The sequence below is a fragment of the Planococcus citri genome, chromosome 1 (assembly GCF_950023065.1).
Source record: "Planococcus citri chromosome 1, ihPlaCitr1.1, whole genome shotgun sequence".
In the NCBI taxonomy this organism is placed as follows: Eukaryota; Metazoa; Arthropoda; class Insecta; order Hemiptera; family Pseudococcidae; genus Planococcus; species Planococcus citri.
This window is the reverse complement of record NC_088677.1, coordinates 49035611-49049967: the sequence shown is the minus strand read 5'-3', so window position 1 is coordinate 49049967 and position 14357 is coordinate 49035611. Positions and strand designations below refer to the sequence as shown.

The 14357-nt window shown below is 34.6% G+C and overlaps 1 protein-coding gene across 4 annotated transcripts in view; it reads right to left on the bottom strand.

The window, feature by feature from the left end:
- The window catches only part of LOC135832466 (uncharacterized), a 57122-nt gene that overhangs the window by 31322 nt on the left and 11443 nt on the right, over nucleotides 1-14357 (bottom strand). Inside the window, exon 1 of one of the 4 annotated variants that reach the window (XM_065345726.1) lies at nucleotides 412-832. The exons of the other annotated variants lie outside the window; for them this stretch is intronic. Coding sequence (XP_065201798.1) covers nucleotides 412-465 — 54 coding nt within the window. The 5' untranslated portion in view covers nucleotides 466-832. Of the gene's footprint in view, nucleotides 1-411; nucleotides 833-14357 lie in introns of those variants that run through there. 4 annotated transcript variants of the gene reach the window in all.

The following is a 14357-nucleotide window of genomic DNA, read 5'->3' as shown; positions in this document are numbered from 1 at the left end:
TAAATGCCTATCAGTTTAGAACCAAATGATCGCAAGTCACGGCATTTTGAATTAAATAGGTTCAAATTCGAGTCCACAACCCAGGCAGTATGAAAAAAACTGATCCAGCAGATGAAAAAAAAAAATGGCGGATGAGATTTATCAGAAGATAGGAAGAAACCTATACGAAAACTCGCGATTTCATCATTATTACAGCAAAATAAGTAGGTATGGTCGTAGGGAAATTTAATCGATGACAGCTGGAATGTTTCTTCAAAAATTCCCCTTCATCTTTCCTTCGTCCTGTGGCAACTCTCCGATTTCAAATATCTACCTATTATTATTCAGAACCTATGGAGATGGTTCAATGTTCAATAAGTCACACATCACATCCTGAAAAGTGAAAATGATTCAAACATATCGATCACTTACTATGTTATGATTGAATTTGAAATCGTTACTGGCGAGTATTTCACAGTCTGCCATATAAGCCTGAATTGAAAGGCCGCGATAGCACCTTATCAGTGAAACGGAATAATAAATTCGCTATTTCGCGCAATGATAACACGCCACCGACCGACTTACGGTGGAAATCTAAATTTTTAAAAACAAAACGCACCCAATTCTAGATTCTCGCACATTTTTAACTCGTCTGTTTTACAACTGGCATTAAGTTAAATTAAATGAAATGAACTAAACCGAACTAATAATGCATAGGAGAAAAAAAAAATCAAAGCGGCAACAGGCTGAGCATAGCACACGCTGAAACAGGCGGTAACTCGCGTAATGAACAGTAAACCGCGAACGCGTTCGTTCTATCTCTGTCGGCACCTCGTATTAAACTTTCTTATCAGTAAAGAATTGACGCTTGATAGTGCGTCCCTGCGACCAGTGTTACCATACGAACCGAACAAATACTCTGAAATATTTTCATACACATGGGTGCTAGGTACGTAGTACGTACTACGTAGGTAGGTAGGCTTGGTGCACGTTGTTTTTCACAACAGGCGATCGATTTCTGGCATTTCTATACTTTATAGAAAATTTTCGCAATTTTACTTCACCAAGTATAGGTACATTTACCATCTCACTTTTTACTCGGTCGTGTAATCCCATCGAGCTTGCATTGTTTTTCCACATAGTGAACTCACACCGATACCGAGAAGGCCTTATATTGATTTATTATACCAACGGAATATTAATACGACGACCTTTTTACCACTGGTACACATTTACGTACTCATTTAACAATTTTACATGCGATGAGAAAAGTTTTCAAATTTATTATCATACGCGCCTAATAATAGGTGGGTACTGGGTAGGTAGGTACGCTTACACTGGCTACAGTAGCCTATGCTACTATAAGAGTATATTATAGCATAGCTTTCAAGTAAATGCTTCATCATTATTAAAATTTACCTATTTCAAGTCGACTTGTACAAATTTACCGTTAGGTATCGCAACAGCGAAATTTAGCACGCCCATAGTCGCCAATTTATTAAAAGGACATAGTTTCTACGGTGGGTATAAGATAAAACTGTAGGCAGAGTAAGCAAAGGGTTATTGATTCGATATGTTTTCCACACTGCACGTTTCGACTTTCGAGGAACGAGAGAGAGTATCACGATAGAATCTGCGTTATGTAGGTGAAGGGTAAAATACCATCACGAGAGAATATTCGGAAATTATTTCTTCGTAGGGTGGCTTTTCAACGTGAATATTCTTTAGATCGATGGTCAGTTTGTAATTTTCATTTCTAGTCTTCTGATTTCTTCGAAGAAAATAGGGTTTTCAATGTCAAAGAAATAGAAAAAAAAAGAGAGTGAAATGTTTGAATTTGAAATATGTACCTATGGTGATTCAGTGGTGTTGCGGTTGCGGAAGTATAGGTATACTCGTAGCTTAAAAATTGCACTTTCGTCATCACGTAAGTAGGTAGGTATCAACAAGGGAAGCATTCGAACCAACAGAACAATTTTAAAATCAACAAAGCGAGGTCGAATGATGACACAAAATCATCACATGAGTCGAGATTTCGAGTGCTGAAACCCATTTATCGAATTTTCATGAATTTTTAAAATTCAAAGTCATTTGAGCTAGAAAGAAATCAAAATGTCGAACCATATTTTCACGACTTTGCTATCCTTTTTTCAAAATTGAAACACTAGAGAGTGGCACTTAGGGCTCCGAAATCAGCGTTATTCTCTCAAAAATCCACCATAGATTCGGACGCAGAAATGTCAAATTTTCAGAAAATTGCCATCGACTTCTGTTTTATTTCATTTTTTATATTTATTTTTTTCAATTTTGAAGAGATTTAAAAAAGTGGTTACCCGTTACATTGCTTCGAGGATTAAGGATAATTTTTTCAAAAAAAGGGCCTTATTTAAGACAATTCCGAAGCACAGATTGAGAATTTTCCACAAAAATGTTTGCATAGTATTTTCAAAAATAATTTTCGCCGGGGGAGGGGGGTTTCTGGCATTGCTTGATTTTCAATTGACGACTAAAATTTTAAAGTTTTTTCTTTCTTAAAAACCAACAATTCTAGGGAGCGGTAGCAGAAAAAAATCGCAAAATGAAGACCGTCCTGAAGAATTCCAGAAAAGTTGTTTTTTTCAAAACGGAATTTCAACGACCTGCAGGGTACAAAAGTCTATTTGAAGGCTCTGACTTCAAATGCTTATTCTTCTATCCAGCTTCTCTAAAAACCCCTCTTCCACCAACGCTCGCAAACATAGTCAAAAAATTCAAAATACTAAAGAAAAAAAAGAAAATGACATAATATAAATGGCTCTCATCAAATGTGGAATTGCAAAACACTCTTTTTAAGAAAAAACCTTCTCCGGCTTCTAAGCGACTTTGATTCGTCTTCCCAACTCATTGCCAGCTCTCTCAGTCGCCCAGAGATGACAAAAAAAAATGTCAACAATAATTTCAACTTTATGTATTAGGAATTTTCTGACATTAACTTTCATGAAAATTCAGCAAATACCTAGGTTTTCTCCAAATTCAAACAGTCTTGAACGACAACTTAAAATTATGGCCACTTTGCAAAAATTCACGAATACGTGAAAATTATGAGGTCCATCCATCCTCAACCCGCTGGAAGATTAACATGAAAATGAGATTCCATGAGCTGCAAGATCTAAAATGAAACGAACTGTATCGTCTATACATCCTCTCAAGATGAAATCATCAAAACGAGACACTCGTAAAGCATTTGAACACTTTACACAGTAATCGAATATATGTTACACAAAATTCTCGTCTTTGAATTACCGAAACGGTCGATTATTTTACTTCCGTACTCCATAGTTTTAGATTAAAACCGCCTTCCGTTCATGTTTTGCCCCATATGTCAAGTTAGGCTATTAAAATCATATCTTATTTTGGTACAGACGACAGACGTACCTTTTTCCTGCAAGTATAGCCAAATGAACGGATTTTGATAATTTAATCGAAAATAACACAGAAACGAGCCTTATACATGAGCTGAATTCCAATGATTGATTTTTGGTAAATTTTTATTGAAAGGTCCATTTTCAAGGTACAAAAAAATTAAAATTTTATAAAGTTGTGGTTGGAAGTAAAAAATTTAGTTTCCACATTTTTTTCTATCAACCGAATTGATTTGTGAAGATTTCAAGTCGATAAAAAGCCTTCATTCAACTTCAAAGTTCTCTCTAGAGCGATGAAGGTGTTTTTGAAAAAATAATAACAATACTTATAAATGTAATAAATAAAATGATCATTTACGAACGCATCCTCATTAACAACAGAAATTTAGTTTACGCCTTATTTTTGATCTGCTGAACCGATTGATAGAGATGTCAAGCAATTATAAAGCCTCCAGTGAACTTTTGAATTTTCCAATTTTGCGTAAATTTGTCATAAAAAGAGGAAAATGAAATTCAACGCCAATAAGCTCAGATTAACTGTCTTTGGAACCTTTCCCATTGATTGATACACTCAAAATTCATTCTTCTGATTCAAATTCAATGTAAAGTTTGTGTGTAAGTACAGCTACAGCATGTTTGGATACATATCACATGGATAAAATTTTTGAGCCTATACTTAGTTCATGTGCAATAAGCAGAGATTATTTTTGATAATTTTTCTGTTGATCTATTTCTGTCTGCAGATAAATATACATATAAACCTACAACATAGTTTATCAATAAAAAATTTTCGGACCTAAATCCATTAGCCTTAAGCTTACAAGATTACAATTTATTAGATGCCCATACGACGACGATGAGATGAGATGAAAAATTGCGTAAATTAATTGAAATCAATCAACGATAATTCAACAATAATTAACTAGGCCAATATTTCGAAAAAGTCGGATTATATCTTGTTCATCAGATAACAAAAATTGATAAAATAATGAAGTTATGAAACACTGTATCTCGATTCTTCTTTCGGAAAATGGAAACTCTATGTATAGGTACCTTTGTACTGCTCCACTGCAGCATCCAATTTGCGATACTTGGCGGTTGTTGGTTTTAAAAGATCAAAACCCCGCTATCTGCCTCCCACGTTTAAACTTTCTTTGCTCACGTCATATCACGTTTAGCGACATCTAGAAAAACTTCACTTCCTCCCGTAGGAATATTGACGAGAACAACGAACTTGAAAAAATCAATCGTTTGTACCTATACTTAACCCGGACTTGGCTCGGTGTGAAAATTGTGTACCAAACTTTCCGCATTTCAGAAAGCTTTTTAGTCGATTAAAGATGCTCTTTTTGCGACTATACTATCGCATGACTTTAGTCCATAGGTACGATTAGGTCTATTAAAGAAAATATAGGTAATGGGTAGGTAACTTACATCGCAAGTGTTAACTAACGTAGGTAAGCAACGTTATCGCTGGTACGTTTAATAGGTCTGGTTTACCCCTCGACTATCGACTTTGACTAAAATTAGGTAACTAGACTATTGAGCAGCACGCATTTGCAGCTTTGATATGCATTTTGTTCTAAATGAAATACCTACCTAGATACTCCTATAGGCCCAATACCATACCATACATTTATTTTACCCTCGAAAGAAAAATGAATAAATGTAAGTGTTAGAAGATCAACGAGAAAGATAGGTAGGTCTAGGTACTTCTTTAGGTTGGAGTTTGATGTACCTTCAGGAGATGATTTCTTTCTTTTTTTTAAGATAAAAGTTAAAAGAAGCTTTGATAATTTGGAACTTTTTAAAAAAAATTTCCAGTGCACTTACATAATGTTTTTTCAAAGATTTCTTTTCACATTTCACACATTGGCAGAGTTCATATCAAATTCTACGACATGCATTTCTTCCTTTTTTATCCCAACAATTTTCAGTGAATAAAATTGATCTACCGACCTATTGTTCTTCAATGACCATTCGTAAGGGAAAAAAATCCGCAAAAGCGCAAAGACATCAATTTTCCATACGAATAGAATACGCAATGTGTTTCATGCAAGTAGGTAGAATCATATAACACCACGCACAGATGCTTCATTCAAATTATTCGTTTATCGTGTTTTATTGGAATACACGCGCGGCGATGTTATGGGACAATACGATACGAATAAATGAAATTTCCACCAGCTACCACACCCCGGTTGCCTTTTATTTTACACATAAGGAAAGAGTGTTCTGGTATGTTTATAAAATGCTCTACCAGTCTTTTTGAGTTTTATTGCTTATGATATCAATTTTCGGTGCTAAGCAACAAGTAGGTATTAATGTCGAGTAGATCTAGTTTTATTACTAACTATTCGATTTAGATGGAAATTCGCGAAGAATCGCAATGTTTTATTGGGAGATTTTTTCCAAATGTAAGTGGGGTGCATTTATTACAAACAGAGTGAAGTATCCAACATGAAATGCAAGAGTTGTTGGAAAAGAAATACTTGGGCAAAACTTGTTTTTAAATTGGTCAATTACGTCAATTAAAACCTGGCCATTTTTTTCATCTCTTTCTGGTTTTTTAAGATTACATATAAAAATAAATAATAAAGGGGAAATAAGAATATGTGCGGTAAAAATTTTTCTTTCAAGTGTAAAACAAATGGTTGGACATCACAGGTACGAGGTTTAAAACACTAACAAGGAAACTAGTCGATGTTTTTACTTTCAATTTTTGGAAAGAGCGCGCGGTCCGAAACCTCCATAAGTACCTAACCAAAATCTTAGTTCCTTAAATTTATTTTTCGATTCTTGGCGAATTTTTAAAAATCTAAAAATGGCGACTTTCCATATTCTTTTTTTAAATTTATGTTTTTCGATAAAAATGATGAAAATCAATCCTGCAACTACTCGTAATATCGATCCCTTCTCCAACCCGAATCTCACTATTTTCAGCAATTTTGGAGCTTTTAGCGTGATTTTCAAATTTCACAGAATTTCTCCAAAAGGCGCAGAAATTAATTAAAGCTAAATCGAAAGAGCGTGCAAAAATTTTATCAGCTTGATCAAGACAGCTGAAATTTGGTATGTACCCTATTTTTCGCCACCCTCACCAAATTGATTGAAAATGGTTCCGAATCGTTTTTACCCGTTCTGGCCTGATGGTGCATCTATGTAGATTATTGAATGTTGAAATTTCCACTAAAAACAATCAGACAAACAAACAAAAACAGCCTAAAATCTGTTCAATTCAACAAGGCGTGTTCAATAGTTTAACGATTTTTGGTTTTTCATGCCTTTCGGGTTTTAAGAAGAGGTGAGCTGCCCATCAACAACTGACTTGGAAAGGATCAAAAATTGAGCAAACGAAAAAGGAAAATCAAAACTAAGATGATCAAAAAACGAATGCACAGGAATGCAGTCTTAGTTATTCTCAGTTCTAAAAGTCCAAGTCTATCTATCGTACAAGTACCTCTACCTATGTGGTGTGCATGTATATCGAACCTACCGTAATCAAAGGATGAAGTTCATCCCAACAAGATATTCACCGATTCACGGCTTTTCTTTCAATTACGAATGGTATTCGCCCTTCGCTGCTTTGCATTCAGATCGCGAATGAAGTTCATCAAAATTTGGGAAGTTCGCGCAAGTTCAAGTTCATGAAATGAAAATGAACGTGAACTTAACCAACATAAGCTGTTCAGATAAATAGACAATAGCACATACCTAGACCTACGTAAACATACTGTTTCACCTGTAAAACTATACGCGCGACTTCGACCTGATTTTTTTTTATCAATAATAATGACTGAAAATAATGACGCGCAGTTGTTCATTGGTATTGAGAATGATGACGTAATATATTGATAAAACTTTTGTTATACAGTATACACTCAGATAGAAAGTTTTGAAATTTTTCATCTTCACTTCAAGTTATAATATCCCTTGCAAAATTTTTCAAATAGAATTTTACTCAGCGTACTGCCTAACAAATTCTTTAGAAAATTTTATCGGGAGAAATCAATTTGTGAATCTGTTTTTCGTTTTTAACGACGGATAGATAGGTAAAGGTGTGTACAACCTCTTTTGTACGACATTGTACTTTAGAATTGATATTGAACATACTTCGACAGTTCTATTTCATTTCAAGTAAGTAGGTACCGTATAGAGGCCTACAGGACCAGTGGAAGAGAAGTGAAAAATTGTGCAAAAACAAAACACTATTCATGTGTTGGAATACTAAGAATACCTTACCTATACCTCAGAAACTTTCTGTTTAAAAGTTCGATAAGAAAAAATATTTTCTATCGTAGCAACACTGCAAAATTTGCTATCGATATGCACCAGTATCTGTATCGGGAGGATATCTTTCAACTGGTTGATGACAGGCGTCCTTGCGTTTTCTCGCGCAACGTTGCCAAACGGTGGCTGCGATAACAAATTACGTGTATTTTATCGCTCGTCGTTGTACGATTAATGCAAGTCGTTCATTTATTACGCGACATATGATACGCGTGACAATACAATGTAAGATTCTTTCTCTTTTTCATTTCTTTGGCGTTAAAAAAATGACTAAATAAAAAATAAAATGAAAAAAATGGAGGAAAAATAAATATACCGTACGAGCTATTACACGAAGACGCCACCATTGTCGCCGTCGTAGTCCAAAGTACCTACCTGTACCTATATTATACTACACATGAAAATCATCGCACCTAATACGACGAGTCGGAAATTATGGTAAAAATATTAAAGCAACGTTTTCAGACAATTACGATCAACAAGTGGCGGTTTAGAGTCGTTTGTCTTTCTCGTCTTTACCAATCTACAATTCAAATGACGAGTCGACGACGTAGTTGGGAAAGAAATATCATTTTCATATGTTAACCTTTCAACGGTCAAAACATTTTGTTTCCAAACTTAGTCCTATGCACTGAAAATTAGGCTGAGTGTTGTTGACACTTTATAATTAGGATTTTCCATCCTTCCTATATCGATGAACTTGATGTACTTCTAACTACGTAAGCGCGTCTACGTAGACGTACAGTACGAGTATGATATCTTCTCGTCGAGTTTTTAAACACGTAACAACCCACTGAACACGTAATGCGTCCCGACCTAGAAAAACTTTTTGATAAATCGTTAACCCATAAACTTCACAATCGAGTTGTAAAAATTTACCCCAAAAAATCACACGCGTCTCGAATTTCAACCGAGTTTAATTTTTATTCTCATCTAAAACTCACGTAGCCTTCGTGTACTTCTTTTCCAACGATCTGCACTGATATATTATGCCCACCTATGTAATAAACTAGGGGCAGTTACTACCCTGTCTCCTCGTTGTTTTAAAGCTCCAAAAAAGGTCATTTTTTACAATGGTGACTTTTGATGTTCAAATGTTATTGGTGAGTCTGAATACCTATCGTAAAAACACGCTTACAATTCTGTCCTTTCACACTAAAATATACGAAAATAACTGGATAAAAGATCGACTTTTGTTTCAAGTATTAAAACTTGTTCATTTTTCGTTTCAAGTTTGTTTGATTTTTAATTATTGGGCGTGTAACTGGTGGGAAAAAATGCTTCGAGAAATTATAAGTACTCAGGGAGATCGTTAAGTTATAAGTTAGTCTTGTAATTCGACGCAGAACTCGTGTGCTAGCGTGTTGAACAACTGTAAAATTTGGAATGTTTTTCCATATTAAGTATTTTAAACAAGAAGGAGACAAAATGGTTAGGATGTCAAGATTTATATTACCTTCAAACTTGAAGAACATTTATTTCGTTTCAAATATGGCTTAGAAATTTTCTCGATTTTTTTTTCATTTTTCAAAATAAACGTCAGAAAAATGCATTTCTTTGATCATTTCTATGGACAAAATCTGTTCACTCTGATTAGGAGAATTCGCGTCACGTAATAATGTTTCAGTATCCGCCATACCTCTCCCCCCCCCACACCAGCGAGGAAGGAGGGGTACGAATTTGGCACAGTTTTTTCACTAGAACACGGGTATACCCATAAGACAGCTTCAAAAAACATTTCAGCAGCCTAAACAGAAAAAGAAGGATCCTGTTAAAATCTTGAAAAAAATCAATTTTCGACTTGGAGAAATTTTTTATAACATCCTCTTTCACCCCCATAAGTGAAAAAAAGCATCGTTGTTTTCGTCCACCTCCCAAAATTCTCCAAGTAGGTATGAAATTGAATTTTTTTTCAAGTAAAGTTGAAATGGAATCACCTCAACACTACTTCATTTTGATTTCACAAGTTTTTTCCCTTGCACTGAAAAGTTTGAAAATTTACCCACATCATCTTAATTTCTTCTGCAAATTCTCCATGAATTTATTTCTTCATTGAGACACTATCCTGCGTTTGTGTAGTTATTATTCTTGATGTCGACAGATGAGCAAATCATCAGATTAGAGTGACGCCGATCCCAGTGCCTATTATAGTCATAGGAATTTTTCATACATTTTCCTCATTACACTGAAAGAGATAGAGAGCTCAAATAGGGAATCCCGAAGTCTATTTGCCGGCCATTCGACAATAAAATTTTCTTATCACTATAAAACTTCATAAATTTTGGGATATTTTTGTCAAAAAAATCCATCGATCCACCCACTAATGGGTACGTGTATGCGGTGTATGGCATATCTATGTACGTGTACATTTCTGGTAGTCGAACAAATGTTATTATTCGGTTCACCGTTAAATCGCTACCGAAGGCACTGACGTTGGTAGACATTACGTAATAAATGAACGTGTTTTGTGGAAGAATACCGAAACAGTAAGGTCAGTGCATCGGGTGTCAAACTTAAACCTTACGATGGTGACACGTACTACGAACATCAACTCAGCGTCGAGTCGTTCAAGCATAACGAGACATAGTATAGGACTAGGAGTGGACAGACATTTTACACGTAAGACAAACGCATGCATACATACTTGTAGTACATTACATGCATAGTACCTTGCCTACTACTCATACAATTCATACGTGTTACCTTCGTTCAATTGACGTGTAAAAATAAACAAAAACACATTCCGCAATGTTGCCATTTTTGTATGTACTTGTAGTTTACTGATTAGTACGATTACTGGAAAAATACGCTACCAGGCGAGTTTAGTCTTCGATAAACAAATGTATATTTGTGTAATTTAAAAATACCTAAGTACTTACATTACGTATCTTCAAAATAACCACCAATCTACTTACCTAATACCTCTACATACTCGAAGACATACGTAGATACCTCTGTACCTACATAGTACGTACATACGACACATAAATTTCTTACATATGTATTTCCTCTCAAACATCTACTACTTGCACACACCTTATCAAGTTGAATCGAGGAAGAAAATTTGATCCCAGTTTATGGCACGCACACTCGCTGATTTCGTCTAAAGGCCTACCCACTATCCCAACGCGTTTAATATTTGCTAAAGGTGCGATAAACGACTGAAAAATAAACTCGAATATTTACCCAGACGTAATAATAAACACTATTTTGATTTTAATTAAACTAATCTACCTACATTTCTGAGGTAATTTACAATTCACGCAGTGCACCTTTCGCAGCCAAGATATGAAAACTCGATTCGAACACCTGTTACTCGCGCAGTATTTGACCTTTGAAAAAATTTTACTTTGAATAAACTTTTGCCATAGTATCTGGGTCGATGAATCTTCGAAAAACAATACGAAAAACACCGCCCTTATTTTATTCACCGTCGTTTAAAGATATGTACCCCGATGACGGGGTTAAATATTTATGTTTCCTGTTTGGCGCCCCAATATTTATTTGGTCTCTTTCACCTCCTCCCTGATGTAATTCATTGCGAGGTTATTTATACCACGTAAATTACGATTAGGTTTAGGATTTATTCGATTATACCTACGTAAATGTAAGTACGAGTATAAGAAGCAAAGTTGAATTCTCGTTTTGATTTTTCTTTCTCTATTCCCATCCTCTCAATCCCGTTTGTACAATGTACATACACCTGAAATGTAAGATTTAACCTATAAAATGAAGATTAACTTATTTAGATGTTGATCTCGGTTGAAAATTGAAATAAACAGCTAGTAGGTACAAGATGTATTTCAAATCATTATTACCTAGTTGAGAAAAGAACTTACTGTGGTGGGAAGAGTAGGCTTCCTAGCACCTCCTGAACAATTTTCTAGTTTTATTTTTTGCAAGCTAATATCCATTTCAGATGAGTGCAAAACGAATTTTCACTCTATACCAGTAGCAATAAGAGTAGTATAATGAAGCAGTGAGAAGGGGGTAGTGCTAATTCATCGTCAGCTTTTTTCCGAGTGATTAGAAAAATCCGTACCTACATGTTTTCGAATAGCTGAGTCAGGTAACTTTTTTTTTTTGCAATTCTATCATTCATTTTGGAAATATTTCTTCGCTTTTATTTTTATTGCTTTAGCTACATCATTTTCTCTTTTATTCTTACAAAAAATGAAAATTTTACCTAGGTACTTCAGAAACTTGAAGAACAATATAAAAAAACCAAGTAGGTATAAAATTATCTGCTCATTGAATTGTTTCCCCATATTGTACTCACTTCTTGTTTTCGGAAAATTAAACAACCATATTAAATTGAATTTTGAGCTGAGATCCAAGCACGGTTTTCTAACTAGAATTCTCAACAACTCGTCAATCTCAATTGAGAAAAAATTTGGCTCATAGAAAGAGCATGTGAGGCAAACTTCGGAACTAAATTTTAAACTCTTGAAATCAATTTTTAGAGAATTTTAGAAAATGATGAACATTTTTTTAAAAAATTGGTTGTGAAGTCAAACCTCTCCCTCCCCCTACTCATCGATTGCTACCACTTCATTACGTACTAGTGAGTTCACCTTGAACCTCCTGTCATTCCATAAGGTGTTACATATAATTAACTTTGCCAGCTCATAAGATTAGATTTTTAAGTCGATTAAAGAACCCCCGGGGGAGGGGGGAGATGAATCACAAATTTAAAGTTCAAGTACTCCGCAAAAATTTCAACTTTTGCTGGATGGCTCCAGATCGATGTAACGCGCTTGTTGGAATCGATTTGGAGCCTTGGAAGAATGGGTTGACTTTTGGAAGATAGGAAAAGTTTTTAATAATTTTCTGTGCAGAAATGGATAACTTTGGAAATTTTGTTAGCAATGACATTTTTAATTTGTAAAAAAATACCTACGCCTTTTAATCCCGTCACTTCTGATTTGCGATTCAGCTTTCCCAATCGACTCATAATAATCGAAATGATGAGAGGGTTCTAAATTTTCAGGTGCCAATGTGAGGCTCCAACTCGACTGAAATGTTACCGCAATGGAGTAAAAGAGGAAATTAGGGTCGAGCCAAAAAAATTAAATTTCAGATTTTTAATATCATAATGTCTATCTTTTTGTAAGAAATCAGAAGAAATCAGTACCAATGGTCCACTTCCACCGTTTTCAAAAATTTCCCAAAAATTCATTTTTTTTTTTTATTACGAAAAATCTACATACGACCATAAAAATGAGTAAAATAAACGAATTCGAGCAAAAATGGAGCAACAATGGCAATAGAAACTCTAGAAGGGTAAGGTTTTGAAACCTTTCACATCACATACAATTGGGGATGACCCTTGAGAGGGTGCAATATTTTTCATTTTTCCAAATTCAAGAAAGTCTGGTTGAAAATTGCAAAAAATATTATCTAATTTTTAGAGAAAAATCAGTTTTTGAGTTATTTGAGCGGATGAGGAAATTGAACCCAAGTCAAAAGTTTCAGCAGGGACCTTCTCATAGGCTATTAAGATTAAAGATTAAGTATATTACTATGGGTTTGTTTTGAAATCTGAACAAGGTGCCGATTCACCCTTTAAACCCAGCAATACTCCAAAATTGAACATTTCCTCTTAGATTTTTAAAATAGGCAATTTTGTAGAAAAACTAAATTTGAGGTTCCGGTTAACTCTTCGAGTTCATTATGTTGAGAACGTGTCGTCTCGATTAGCGTCTGGCACTTTGTGAGATTCCCTTCTCAAATGGATTAGTTCAGATGATGTTTAAAATTTTCTAATTATTCTGTGAGATTTAAACTTCAGTGCGAGCATGAGTGTTTTTTTAAAAATCATGTATCAATTCAACATCCAACTTGATGTAAGAACATTGAGCAATTATTCAAGTTCAGAGAACGAAAAATCAAATCATAAAAACTTGATCTTTTTCTTTTTTGGGAGCCCCTGTCTTCATCATTTCATGCTCTAGTCTTTCTTGGGTAAAATTTTCTGTCTGTTACTTTATTTAGAAGTCAACAAAGGCTCGAAAAATTAACTGAACTAACGTAAGAACATACTGATTCAAAATCCTTGAACTTCTCCAACATGAAAAGAAACAATGGTCAAAATTGCATCTACAGCCCTGCCATAAAATACGAGTAAAATCAATGAAAAAATTGTCGCTTCGTTTTTTCTTTTTAATAAAAACTGTCGCTAAATAAGTTCAACTTTTTCGTAAACTTCGAACTAGTAAATTAGATAAAATTGAAATTTTAATTACGCCGAGAAAAATTCAAAAAGTCGAAAACTTGTCATCTCAACAAGATAAATTATTTTCGAAGAAAAACTTGGGGGCAGTTATAGGGAAAAAAAGAATCTTAATTACATCAGTGAATTATTAACATATGCAAAGTAGTCGAATTTAAGCGTAAAGTTACGAAAAGGCCTTTGTTTTTGGAACTTTTATTGCAGCTCTTTAACATTATGCAAATTAACGTATCCAAAAATCCTTTATATTGTTTCTGGTTCAGACGTTAATTGGCGGGAAAATTTTATAATTGACATTTTTTCCCCTTCCTCGAAAGTTTATAAGGGTAGGAAACGCAGTAGATAAGAAGTTGGAAAATGGAATTTCGAGGTTGGTAAAAGTTGAATGAAAAATTATTCCGCGGAACGTTTTGAATAAAACAGACGCCAGGCACCTTTAAATTGAAATACATTAA